The sequence below is a fragment of the Lepus europaeus genome, chromosome 5 (genome assembly GCF_033115175.1).
Source record: "Lepus europaeus isolate LE1 chromosome 5, mLepTim1.pri, whole genome shotgun sequence".
In the NCBI taxonomy this organism is placed as follows: domain Eukaryota; kingdom Metazoa; phylum Chordata; class Mammalia; order Lagomorpha; family Leporidae; genus Lepus; species Lepus europaeus.
The window spans coordinates 34,359,873-34,373,300 of record NC_084831.1 but is presented as its reverse complement, the minus strand read 5'-3'; the positions used below and the strand labels follow the sequence as shown (position 1 = coordinate 34,373,300).

Genomic DNA, 13,428 nt, shown 5'->3' with positions numbered 1-13,428 from the left:
GAAAATGAGAGCCCGCTGTTTTCATTCCATCCTGTCAATTATCTGCTGGAGATCTCCTTTTCCAATCGCTGGGGCAAACACCTCACTTGATCCTAGTAGGTTCATGAATTAAGTGGCAATTCCTAATCCCCCCTTAAAAAAACTGAGACATGGAATTCTAATTCTGAGTAATTCTAATTCTGAGTAATTCCAGTCTCAGAATTCAGATTTTACCCATCAATGCCCAGCCGCTGTCCCAGAAAATGTTCCCAGGAAAAAGTTGCGTTGGTTGTCACCCGCCCCGGCCCCGCCCAGTCTCCACCCCTGGCCCACCTGAGCCCGCCCATGGCCCCGCCCCCTACACAGGCAACGCAGACGTCCTATCTGCGCACGCGCGACGATTCGTGCGGGCGGGAGGTCGGGAACCTCAAGCGCGCGCCGGCCCCTCCCCCCGCCCAGCGCGCGGCCCCGCCCCGGCCCCGCCCAGTGCGAGGGGCGGTGGGCGCGGCCTCCAGGACCCGCGGTAGGGAAAAGGCGAGGGTCTGGGGGCCCGCGTGGGGGCTTGTGTGCGAAGCCCGGTAGGAGCCGGCACCGACGGGGCTCGCGAGCCGCCATCTTGCCCGAGTGGAGCGGGGAGGGCGAGGGAGGAGCGGTCCCCTGGGCACTGGACGGGGGCCCTGAGGGCAGGGTCGGGTCTGTAAGCGGCCGGCCGGGCAGTGGGTGGAGAGCCCCGGCCCGCAGGCCGGACACGGGTGTCTCCGGGCCTCGGCGTCCGGATCGTAAGCGGGGCTGGCGGGGCACGGCGCGCTGCGGCTTGTGGACCGCGTTCCGGTGGTGGTCACCGCGGGTCCTCACCCCGCAGGCCTGGGCGGAGGCCGGCGGAGGCACTGCCGTCCCATTGTGCGGACCGCACACTGAGGCTCGCAGGGGGCCGGGGGCACGCGGGTCTCGGGCCCTCAGGGCCGGCGCCTTCGCCGCGCCGCGGGGTCAGGTGGGCGAGTGACCGCCAGTGCCTTTGTATGACCATCCGCCTCCGTCTGTCCCGCCGCGGTCACAGCTGCCTGAGCCGTTCCGGGCCACGCCATGGATCCGCCCGCGCGGAAAGAAAAGCCCAAAGTCAAAGAGCCCGTGAGCAGAGTGGAGAAGGCGAAGCAGAAGTCAGCCCAGCAGGAGCTGAAGCAGAGGCAGAGAGCCGAGGTGAGCCGCGCAGGGGTCCCGGTGCCCGTGGGCTGCGCTGGGCTGGGCTGGGCTGGGCTGGCGGGATGGAGAAACGGTGGACAGGTGTTCTCCCGGGCCTGCGTGGCCGCCCGAGCCCCACGGGGCCCAGGACTGCGGACGGCTCCTGGCGCAGGGCTCTGGTGCTGGGGACTTGAAGGAAGAAGGGCAGAAAAAGAGGCCGTGTGAGTGAGGGGAGGGCTGGGGGTCTGCATTTGGTGCACAAAGTAGCTGCTGCCAGGCAGGTGAAGGCCCCCCCGGGGAGTTCCTTTGTTCTCTAACGCTTAAGGACACTTGGAGAATCAAAAGCTTCAAACCACATCTTCACGTCTGATCACCAGGAGAAGGCGTGCTGGTCTCATTTTCCTCATTCGTTTTTATGTTTGAGAATTTTTAAAAATTGTCTATTTTTCATTGTTCTTATGTGAAAGGCAAGGAGACAGAGGCAGAGCTGGCCGGTGTGCTGGTCTACAGTGCTGTCCCGATTTCTCACGCGTGGAGGGAATCCCGGTACCTGCTGCCCCCTCAAGTGCACCTGAGCAGGAAGCTGAATCCCAAGTGGGGCCAGGCCCCGGCCCAGGCCTGGGGATGGGCTGTGGGCGTTGTGGGCATCCTGAGCAGCATCTTTTTTTTTTTTTTAAGATTTGTTTTTTTATTTCTTTGAAAGAGTTACAGAGAGAGGAAGAGAGAGATAGAGAAAGATCTTCCATCTGCTGATTCACTCTCCAGATGGCTGCAACGTCTGGGGTTGGGCCAGACTGAAGCCAGGAGCTTCTTCTGGGTCTCCCTCATGAATTCAGGGTACCAAGGACTTGGGCCATCTTCCACTGCTTTCCCAGGCCGCAGCAGAGAGCTGGACTGGAAGAGGAGCAGCCAGGACTCAAACTGACACCCATATCGGGGTGCCAGTGCCACAGTGCTGGCCAATGCCCACTAGATATTTTTTAAAAGTAGAGAAAATAAAACTAATATAAGAACACTGAGAACCCAGACCCCTAGATTGGTAGTGGTAAGCATTTTGTCACGCTTGCCTCGAGGCTTCTTAAAATAAGGAAAATAAAAAATAACGGCCAAGTTTGAAACTCCCTGACCATTTCCTGTCCTACACCCTTTGTGCCCTCTCCATGATTGGTCACTATTTTTATACATTTATATTCACATAGATTAATGGATGTCATTGAACAATATATAATATTCCTTTGTGTAAAATTCCATACATCTTATTTTGTATTTTGTTTGCATTGGTTTTTTTTTTTTTTTTAAGATTTATTTTATTTATTTGAAAGGCACAGACAGAGAGAGAGAGAGAGAAAGGTCTTCCATCCGCTGGTTCACTCCCCAAATAGCCACAATGGCCAGAGCTGAGCTGATCTGAAGCCAGGAGCCAGGAGTCTCTTCCAGGTCTCCCATGTGGATGCAGAGGCCCACCTTCCCATTGCTTTCCCAGGCACATTAGCAGGCAGCTGGATTGGAAGCAGAGCAGCCGGGACTCGAACCGAAACCCATATGGGACACCAGCTCTGTAAGCTGGCTTTAACCCACTGCGCCAAAGCACTGGCCCTTTGCATCATGTTTTTTGGGACTTTTCACATTAATATAAGAATCTATTTGCATCACTCTTTAAATAGTCTGTTTTGTAAGTCCATTTTGTTTACTGTGTTTACCTATTCCTCCAGTGACAGAGATTTAAATTATTCCTTGTTTTTTTCTGCTATTACAAGCACCTTGATAGGGAAGAACTTTTAGATGCCTCCTTTGGCACCTGTGCTAGCATTTCTGTGGGGCACTTCATTGGAAGAATTACGAGGTACTTTTTCAGTTTTACTAGGTGGTGCCAGATTGCTTTCCAAAGGATTGTGCAAGTTTGCACTAGCAGTGCCAGAGAATCTCATTTGTCATTTCTTTTGTAGCATTTGATATTGTCAGAACTTCATCTGTGTTAACATGATCCAACCATTAAGCAAGTGTTTGAGCTGTGACTGCTTGCCCGGCCCTGTCCTGGGAGCCTGAGACCCATGACCAGCAAAGCTGGGAAGAGCCCTTGCCTGCATGGAGCTTGCTCACATAGGAAAGGAGCTGAAGGTGTGTTTGGAGGAGTCTGTGAACTGAGCCTTGCTTTGGAGGAAGGCACACCCTCCGAGAGCGGTCGTCCCGGCCTCGCCTCTTGGCTTTACCTTCCCACGCTCACCCGGCCCCAGGCGCCAAGTGGTTTCAGTGCCCAGTACTGAGCGGGCAGGCTGAGGGTTGCTGTAAGAAATGGCCCTGTGACAGCATCCTCTTGGGGACCTTGTTCATGGCTCACAGACACCACAAGGTGAATCTACCTGACTTCAGACCCCAGCCCCTCTGTGGATCCCAGTTCTCCCTGTGTGACCTTGGGCAGGATACTTAACCTCTCTGAACCTCAGTTCCTCCTTGATAAGATGGAAGTGATGCCAGGTACCTCACGGAACTTGTGAAGAGTGGGAATCTTTCATGTGAAGTACCTAGCACAGTGCCGGTCCTGGGAGAGTGGCCGGTAGGCGGCAGCATCCGTGACCTGCAATCGCAGCGTCCCTGAACCCTGGCTGGTGTGTGGCGTGGACTCTAGGCTGATAGCTGGTCGTGTTGGCGTTGACTCGCTGAGCTGTGTCCTGTTGGGTTTGCGCCCCAGCTGCACCTGTTGAGCCCTCACAACGACCCCGTGCAGCCCTCACACCGGGCCCTTGAGGCGGGTGTTCCTGGCACCACCGTGGGCACCTTTGTGCACCCTTCCTAGGATGATGTGGGGATGACTGAGTGTGTGATCCCGAGGGAAGAGGGGTCGCCCTCACTCTGAAGTCAAGTGACACGGCCAGAGGCCCCCACGGATGCGGGGCAGGACTGTGCCCTAAACAGCCCCAGCAACCCTTGTTGCCACTTGCTCTGCCCTGCAGCCGCCATGCTGGTCAATCTGTGCTGCCTGGGATGTAATCTCCTAAAACAGGCAGCGGCAAGACCCCCCTCCCCCCAGGGCGGGGGGGCACAGAGTTTCCATTCAGTTCTGCAAAGATGCCAAGGCCAGAAAGGGAGATGTGAGGCATGAGTGGGAACAGAAGGCACATGTGGCTGGTTAAGCAGCGCCGACACTGCTGGGGACCCTTCTGCTCTGTCCATCTTCCTGCCTCGGCCCTGCCCCGGGACTCACTTCGAGTTCTTCTTTTCTTTTCCCTGCTTTCTTGATCTGGAAGTCTCCACAGTGTCTGTAATAGCCCTCTCTGTCCCTGGTGCAGTAATGTGCGGGTACAAATGCTCATCAAATAGTAATTGAATGAGGCAATGGGTTTTAAAAACACACACGAGGGCTGGCGCCGTGGCTCACTAGGCTAATTCTCCACCTGCAGCGCCGGCACCCCAGGTTCTAGTCCCAGTTGGGGCACCGCTTCTGTCCTGGTTGCTCCTCTTCCAGTCCAGCTCTCTGCTGTGCCCCGGGAGGGCAGAGGAGGATGGCCCAAGTGCTTGGGCCCTGCACCCCATGGGAGACCAGGAGGAAGCAGCTGGCTCCTGGCTTCGGATCAGCGCTGCGCGCCAGCCGTGGCAGCCATCTGGGGGGGGGGGGGGTGTGAACCAACGGAAGGAAGACCTTTCTTTCTGTCTCTCTCACTGTCTAACTCTGCCTGTCAAAAAAAAAAAAAACAACAACAACAACAACACATATGAGGTCTACAGCCACACCACCCTAAATGTGCCTCATCTCGTCTAAAAACATATATGAGAAGTCTTCAGAGAGTTCATGGAAAATGCATAATGTGAAAAACTATGCGGGGATTTCGAAAATGTTTGGCACCAAAATAAACATCATTTAATTCCACTTTTCTACAGACTTTTCAAGTCCCCTCGGGTATGTTAGAAATGTGTATGTGTGTCTCTGTGGTGTGTATGGTACATACAGCTTAGAGAAGTAGAAAATAAGCACCTTTGGGTTCACCCCCCAGCTAAACAAATAGAACATGACCTGGAACTTGGCGTCTCTGCGTGCCTGGTTCTGGTCACGTGCCTGCCCCGCCCACTAACAGTACCCTCTTTGCCCGATTTAATGCCAAGCGTTCTCTCAGTGTTCTGTGTTAATTTAGAGCCTCTATCCATGTGCCCCTAAGTAGCATTCTGACGTACAGCAATGCCTGTAGAGCCTGGCTCTTTTCACTCAGCATTCATTTTTTTTAACCACTCACATTTTATTTTTATCGTGGTAAATATTGGTACACAGGTTTACCATTTTCACCATCAGCAGCATCACCTCTGAGGCTCATCCGGGTGTTCGTGACGTTTTCATCGGTGGGGTCCCATTTTCCTTGTAGAGCGTTCAAGCTTCTCAGGCAGTTGTGACCATGTTACGTTTCCCGGGAGTTTGCTTCTTGAAGCTGTCAGATGGACTGGCACGAAGCTCCGCATGTTCTGTCTCCCCATCGTGTCAGTGTCACGTGCTCTTCCTAGTGCCCGTGTGCCCTCCCTCTTAGGCTGAGCAGCTCTGGTAGAGGTTTGTGGGCTTGTCCGTCGGGTGGTTCCGACTCCACTGACTTCTGCCCTTATTTTGTGTTTTCTGTTTGTCCTACTTGTCATTTCACTTTTCTCCCTTTCTTCAGTCAATCAAGTTGTATCTTACACACACAGCCCTTCCTTGCTTCTGCAATTTGGAAGGTTTATGATCTGCTCCTGTTCTCCGGTGGTAGATCAGGCACTGCGAGGTGGAGGCAGGGGAGCAGGAAGGTGTAGACACCTTGCTTTGTGCCTTAGACTGTGTTCTGTGATCTTCCCCCGACTACCTCGGCCCACCGCGCACCGTAGCTCTGCCCTGGGGTCACAGTTCCCTCCTGAGCCTCTTAGTCTCTCCGCACTCATTCCTCACACGGCTCCACTTAGCCTTGTCAGACCACAGGTAGAACCCTGCACACTTACCCTCGCCAGTGCTCTGTGGTCCACCAGAGGAAGTCCAGAGTCCCCGGCAGGGCGTTTAAGGCTCCCCAGCCCCCATGCTCCATGCTGTAGTATCCTTCAGATTGGCAAGCTGGCAGTTTCCAGACTGTCCTAGACTTCTCCATCGTATTTATGAATGCTGCATACCCTGCCCCGTTACTATCCCGTCCCGTCCCTTAAGTGCCACAGCAGGCCCCTGCCTTACTGCCTGCCTCCCCGTCGCGTTCTCTGCATTGCCGTTCCCGGGCTGTTCTCCGGCGAGGCAGCCCTGTCGTGCGTGAAGCCTCGGGAGCAGGCGCTCCATTGCTCACAGATGTCTCTCCCGTCCAGATCTACGCCCTCAACAGAGTCATGACAGAACTGGAGCAGCAGCAGTTCGACGAGTTCTGCAAACAGATGCAGCCCCCCGGAGAGTGAGGAGGAGCCCGCCCTGGGGTGTGCACCTGCCCCCACTGTGAGCTGATGTGCCCAGTGGAGCCTTACAGAACTGTGCTGGAACGCACCATGGACGACCTGGACTTGCTTCCTGTGTGGAACCACTGCACTGGTCCCCCGGATCTCACTGGCCCAGTGTTTGCTGAAGAGACTTCTTTTCTTCTACGGTGATAGATTCCTTTTTTTAAAAAACCTTTTTCTATTGTTTAAGAAAAATCAGTGTTTCTTGTAAAACTGTATCTTCTCCAAAAATGCAAATAAAATACTAATAACGTGTTCGTTTGCTCATACTTCACCGTGGGCTTGGCTTGCCACAGTCAGTGAGGCAGGAAGGAGTGCAGTGGGTCAGAGGGGTGAGGCGAGCAGGCGGCGCCGCCGCTCCGGAGGGGAGAGGAAGAACCGGGCAGCGCAAGTTCTCGTTCTTCCCGGGGCTGAAGCTCTGCAGACCCCGGTCACCATGTCACCAGCACGCAGGTAAAGCGTGTGCCGCCCCGCCCCCAGGTGAGCCACTGGTCAGGGCCAGGAGCTTGAAGCCAGGACTTCCTGGGCTGGGTGCTGGAGTGAGCGGCAGGCAGAGGACAGTGTGAGCACTGTTTGCCTTTCATTTTTGGTCTAGAAACTGGGTTGTGATGGGGCTATTCAGACTGGACCCCAAAAGCAGGCCCTCCCCATCCAGCTGCCATCCCTAGGTGTAGAGATGTGAGGTTGGGCTTCACACGTTTGTATCGGCAACAGCAGTTCGCTCCCGAATGCTAGCACAGTTACTTCAATGTCAAGCAAAAGGAATTGTTCTCTCAGGATGCTTCATTTCCAAACACTCCCTGGGAGCAGGGGTAGAAGGGTTTCAGAGAGATGAGTAAAGATGGACGTGAGAGGGGCTGATGCTGTGGATGTGATGTGGTGGGTGAAGCCACCTCCTGCACCACCAGCATCCCATGTGGGCGCTGGTTTGAGTCCTGGCTGCTCCACTTCCGGTCCAGCTCCCAGCTAATGGCCTGGGAAGGCAACAGAAGATGGCCAGCCACTTGGGCCCCTGCCCCCACATGGGAGACCTGGATGAAGCTTCTGGCTCCTGGCTTCAGCCTGGCCCACCCCCAGCCATTGCGCAAGCCATCTGGGGAGTGAACCAGCAGATGGAGCATCTGTATCTGTGAATTTTAAATAAATAAATAAACAGACATGAAATAGATCACTTGGCACAGAGCCAGCCACTGCCACCTCCCTATCTTACACCCAGTGGGAAAAACCTCTGTTGTCCCTGCTGGAGCTGGGAATGGCTCAGCTGACACCATCCCTGTTTCCTAGCTGCATCTGAAATCCCTGAGAACACTGTTCCCATGGCTGTGGCTTGTTTTAGGCGTGACTGGGGAGTTCCTGGGGCATTAAGAAACCTGCTACCGCTGTGGAGGTGGGTTTTTGGGAGCCCGAGTTATAATGAAGGGTAATCTCTACATAGGTTATACTCCAAAGTGGTAATTAGGTTCTATAGCATCCCGCTTAATTAATGGATGTTTTGGTTTAGTTTTGGGGGAACTGCAGGGAGTTGGAGCTCTCCCCATAAATAGAAGGAGATGCTGCTATGTGCTAGAAAGAGCACAGTTTTGGAAGCAAATGTCCTGGGGTCAAGGACCAGTTAACCTCTCTGAGGTTAACATAATAGGGTGGTATTTTCTTGTTCTCAGATCACTGTTATAAACTAAAAAAAAAAAAAAGTTCTTCCCTTCCTGGGCTTTCAGATAGTTTCACAGGAAAATTTTCAACTTTCAAATAATGAAGGAATAACACAGGGGCATTGTCAGGAAAGATAGGGCTCCTAGTGGGTATTGCTTGTGTTGAAGCGTCTCAGCTTTGGGGATATTCTGGTCCTGGAGGAGCACTCTAATCGGGCAGAGTTTTTCAAACTGCAGGTGATTGTAAGGTCAGTTTTGCAAATTAAGATCAGTTCTTCCTTTTATGAAATAATAGTGGTGGGGCCGGTGCTATGGCATAGTGGTAAAGCCACCACCTGCAGTGCCGGCATCCCTTATGGGCACTGGTTCGAGTCCTGGCTGCTCCACTTCCCACCCAGTTCTCTGCTATGGCCTGGGATAGCAGTAGAAGATGGCGCAAGTCCTTGTGCCCCTGCACCCATGTGGGAGACCCGGAAGAAGCTCCTGGCTCCTGGCTTCCGATTGGCACGGTTCTTTCTGGTGCAGCCAATTGGGGAGCTGAAGACACCACCTGGAAACATCTGAGCTCAAGGGTACGCACACAGTTGTCACCACGTTATGATAATCTCATAGTTAACTTACTAGAATCCACAACTAAATTTGTATACAAAGGACACCGTTTTTGAGTGCCAGGTACCATGGGCAGATAACAGAAATACACAAACTGAGGGAGATGGGGGGTAGGTGTTGTGACACAGGTAAGCTGCCACCTGTGCCATCAGCATCCCATATCTGATGTACCTTGGATCACGTCCCCCCATCGCTCTCTCGCTTCCTGCTAAGATGTACCCTGGGAGGCAGCAGGTGATGGCTCATGTACGTGGGTCCCTGCCACCTACATGGGAGACCCAGATGGAGTTTCAGGCTCCTGGCCTCTGCCTGCCCCAGCCCCAGCTGTTACAGGTGTTTATGAGGAAATCAGATGGAGATCTCTTCTCTCTATCTGTCATTCTTCCTTTCAAATAAAAACTTTAAAAATAAATAATTTTTTTTTTCAAAAAAGTAAAATCTAGGGGCTGGTATTGTGGCACAGCAGGTTAAGTCACCGCTTGTAACACCGGCATCCTATAGAGCACCAGCTTGAGTCCCAGCTGCTCCACTTCTGATCCTGCTCCCTGCTACTGTGCCTAGAAAAGCAGCAGCAGAGGGCCCAAGTGTGTGGCTCCCTGCATCCACATGGGAGATCCAGGTGAAGTTTCAGGCTCCTCCCGGCTTCAGCCTGGCCCAGCCCTAGCCGCTGCAGCCATGTGGAGGAGTGAACCAGAAAATGGAAGATTCCTCTCTTTCTTTCTCTCTCTCCCCTTTCTGTCTCCTCCTCTAATTCTCTCTTCAAATACAAAAATAAATAAATCTTAAAAAAACAACGTAAAATCTAGTGAGATAGGCAGGCATTTAGCCTAATGGTTAAGATGCCACTTGGGATGCCCACATCCCATATCAGAGTGCCTGTTTAGTCCCAATTCCACTCCAATTCCAGCTTCCTGCTAATGTGAACACTGGGAGGCAGCAGGTGATGGCTCAAGTACTTGGGTCCCTGCCACCCACGTGGGAGACGCAAATGGAGTCCCTCACTCCTGGTTCTGTCTGGCCCAGCTCTAGCTGTGAGAGCACTGAGGGACTGAACTAGCAGAGCACAGCAGAGATCTGTCTGTCTCTCTGCCTCTCAAATAATTAATTGTTTTAAATAAGAGATTATGATTTTTCAGATGTCTTTCCTTTTTTTAAAGATGTATTTGTTTATTTGAAAATCAGAGTTACAGAGAGAGAGGAGGAGAGGCAGAGAGAGAGGTCTTCCATCCGCTCATTCACTCCCAGTGCAACTGCTGGCCGCAATGGCTAGAGCTGTGCCTATCGGAAGCCAGGAGCAAGGAGATTCTTCTGGGTCTCCCACACGGGTGCAGGGGCCCAAGGACTTGGGCCATCTTCCACTACTTTCCCAGGCCATAGCAAAGAGCTGGATCAGAAGTGGAACAGCTGGGACACGAGCTGGTGCCCATAAGGGATGCTGGCACTGCAGGTGGTGGCTTTACCCGCTACACCACAGTGCTGGACCCAATCAAATTTTTTTAAAGATTTATTTACTTATTTGCAAAGAAGAGTTACAGAGAGGCAGATAGAGACAGATAGAGACAGATAGAGGCCTTTCTTCCTCTGGTTCATTCCCCAAATAGCTGCAATGGCCGGAGCTGAGCCAATCTGAAGCCAGGAGCTTCTTCCAGGTCTCCCACATGCGTGCAGGGGCCCAAGGACTTGGGCCATCTTCTACTGCCTTCCAAGGCCATAGCAGAGAGCTGGATTGGAAGTGGGGCAGCCAGAACTAGAACCAGAGCCCATATGGGATGCCAGTACTGCGGGCAGTGGCTTTACCCGCTACACCACAGTACCAGCCCCTAAATAATTAATTTTTAAAAGTCTTGGGAGAGAGGGCTGGCCACCTCTGACTCCTCCCTTAAAGCTTTCCTCTTAAAAAACAAGTAGGGTGAGCATTTTGGTGCAGGCAGATGTTAAGATGCCACTTTGGAGATCCAAATTCCGTATGCCCAGGTTCAAGTCCCAGCTGTGTTTCTCTCTTTCAATATTTGATAGTTTGGGATTTTTAAGATTTGTTTATTTGTCAGAGAGAGAAAGAAATTTTCCATCCACTTGTTCACTCTCCAGATGTCTACAATGGTCATGGATGGGCCAGGCTAAAGCCTGGAGCCTGGAACTTTATCTACTCTCCCACATGGGTGGCAGGAGCCCAAGCTCTTGGCCCATTCTCTGGTGCATTAGCAGGGAGCTAGCTCAGAAGTGGAACAGCTGGGACTTGAACCAGCACTCTGATATGGGATGTAGGAGTCTCAAGCAGTGGCTCAACCCACTGCACCACAGTGATTTTTGAGATGTGGCCATCCCACGCGGCGCCTTAACCTCAGCTCTGTTTCTGATTCTGGCTTCCTGCTAATGTGCACCTTGGGAGGCAGCAGGTGTTGGTTCAAGTAGCCGGGTCCCTGCCCCCCATGTGGGAGTCTCAAACTGAGTTTTTAGGTTCTGGCTTCAGCCTGGCCCTAGCCCTAGCTGTTATGGAATTTGGAAAATGAACCAGTGAAGCTCTCTCTCTGTCTTGTCTCTCAGATAAATAAAATCTAGTGGGACAAATTCCTCTCCCCATGATAAAATAAATAATAGACAGGAATAGAGAGAAATGGAGAATATGGTATTATCTGTTCAGGGCAAAATCATAGTAATGTGGTGTTCTTTGGGTTTGTATTTTTAAAAACCTAACTTTAAACTTGATGGATATTTACCACACACATTTTTCTGGCAGCATCTTTGGGGAAGGGGCAGAGCGTTTGGCATAGTCATCTGGGGGTGGTCACTGCTTTCAATGGCCCCAAGTTCTCTGTGAAGCACAAGTTTACTATAGAAGACTGTTTCTATTTGATGTGAATCTGAGAGAGTATGAAGTGGCAGGGGCAAATGTTTGGCACAGTGGTGAAGGCGCCCCATGGGATGCCCACATCTCATGTCAGAGCGCCTGGGCTCACATCCCGGCCTCACTACAGATTCCAGCTTCTCACTAATGTGCACCCAAGGAGGCAGCAGATCGTGGCTCAGGTATTTGAGTCTCTGATACCCACGTGGGAGACCCAAGTTGGATTCCCAGCACTCACTCACACTCTCACTCACTCTCTCCCTTTCTCTCTCATTGCCTTTCAATCAAATCAATTTTTTTTTTAAAGATTTGTTTATTTATTGGAAAGTAAGTTATACGGAGAGAGAAGGAGAGGCAGAAAGAGAGAGAGAGTCTTCCATCCACTGGTTCTCTCCCCAAATGGCTGCAACACCCAGAGCTGGGCCGATCTGGAGCCTGGAGCCAGGAGCCAGGAGCTTCCTCCAGGTCTCCCATGCGGGTTTAGGTGCCCAAGATCTTGGGCCATCTTCTACTGCTTTCCCAGGCCATATCAGAGAGCTGGATAGGAAGCGGAGCAGCCAGGACACGAACCAGTGCCCATATGGGATGCCGGCACTACAGGTAGTGGCTTTACCTGTTACGCCATGGCACTGGCTCCAAACAGATAAACGTTTTTAAATATTTATTTATTTATTTATTTGAAAAGAAGAGTTATTGCGGTGGATTCATTCTGAGAGGAGGAGCTTGGTGGGGGCAAGAGGTGCCGAGTCACCACACAGACCCCGGGAGTCGGGTAAAAGCAGGCCAAAAGCGAGCAGCCCGCAGACTCGTTTATTTCAGTTGGTACAGCGGCTTAAATAGCCAAGGCAGCCAATCCAGTCAAGGGGCAGTTTATGCCCTAACCTATCACAGCCTGTTGCCAGGCAGTATCCAAAGCCATCCAATCACAGCCTGTTGCCAGGCAGGCTCTGTTTGCCATGTGGTTTCCCAGGGGGTTTCCGAAACCACTCCTGAGTAACTGACACTCGCTTGCCAGTGGCCATCTTGGCATGGTCTTCTCATTCCACCACAGAGAGTCAAGGAGAAGGAGAGGGAGAGGGAGAGGGAGAGAGAGAGAGAAGTAAGTCTTCCTTCCTCTGGTTCATTTACCAAATGGCCGAAATGACCAGAGCTGCGCCAATCGGAAGCCAGGAGCCAGGAGCTTCTTCTAGGTCTCCCACACGGTTCCAGGAGCCCAAGGACTTGGGCCCAAGCACTTGGGCCATCTTCCACTGCTTTCCCAGGCACATTAGCAGGGAGCTAGATTGGAAATGGAGCAGCCAGGACTTGAACCTGCACCCATGTGGAATGCTGGCACTGCACACGGCAGCTTTGCCTGCTACACATCAGTGCTGGTCCTTCAATCAAATAAAATTTTTAAAAGAACATGAAGTAGTGTTTGAGTATCCAGAGTGTGGTATTTTCGAGTTTAGGGAAGAAAACACTTAATGAGATCCTGAAATCAGAAGAGGCCCTTGTGTTGCCGAGGCATGTAGTCTCAAAACGAAGCTAAAGGCAGATGCTCCGAACTGTAAAACACACAACTGTGAAGTCACCAAACCCCCCACACATTCCCAATGGGTAACGGGATTCTCCTGTGGCTGCCCCTGCTCTCAGAGCCAACCTCTGCACGTGTAGGGGATGCAGTAGGGAGCTGTGATCCGGCAGGGATGAGGCGGAGCTCTGCCTATCCTAAAGGTCGCGCCCCTGTCCCAGGGATGAACC

General features: G+C 52.3%; 1 protein-coding gene across 2 annotated transcripts; it reads left to right on the top strand.

The window, feature by feature from the left end:
- Positions 1–397: 397 nt before the first annotated feature.
- On the top strand, positions 398–6,833 carry SVBP (small vasohibin binding protein). 2 transcript variants are annotated; one of them, XM_062191094.1, is made up of 3 exons: positions 398–502; positions 1,037–1,176; positions 6,457–6,833. In XM_062191094.1, the coding sequence occupies exons 2-3, from the start codon at positions 1,063–1,065 to the stop codon at positions 6,541–6,543; spliced, it is 201 nt and encodes a 66-aa protein (XP_062047078.1). In that variant the 5' UTR covers positions 398–502; positions 1,037–1,062; the 3' UTR covers positions 6,544–6,833. The 2 variants fall into 2 exon arrangements, with proteins under 2 accessions (XP_062047078.1, XP_062047079.1); XM_062191095.1 differs by having other exon boundaries at positions 501–557.
- The last annotated feature ends 6,595 nt before the right edge of the window (positions 6,834–13,428 follow it).

Excerpts from the sequence above, each read along its gene's own strand:
- SVBP (XM_062191094.1), top strand. The coding sequence starts at position 1,063 with ATGGATCCGCCCGCGCGGAAAGAAAAGCCCAAAGTCAAAGAGCCCGTG. Across the intron at positions 1,177-6,456 it reads AGCAGAGGCAGAGAGCCGAG|ATCTACGCCCTCAACAGAGT; the intron begins GTGAGCCGCGCA and ends TCTCCCGTCCAG.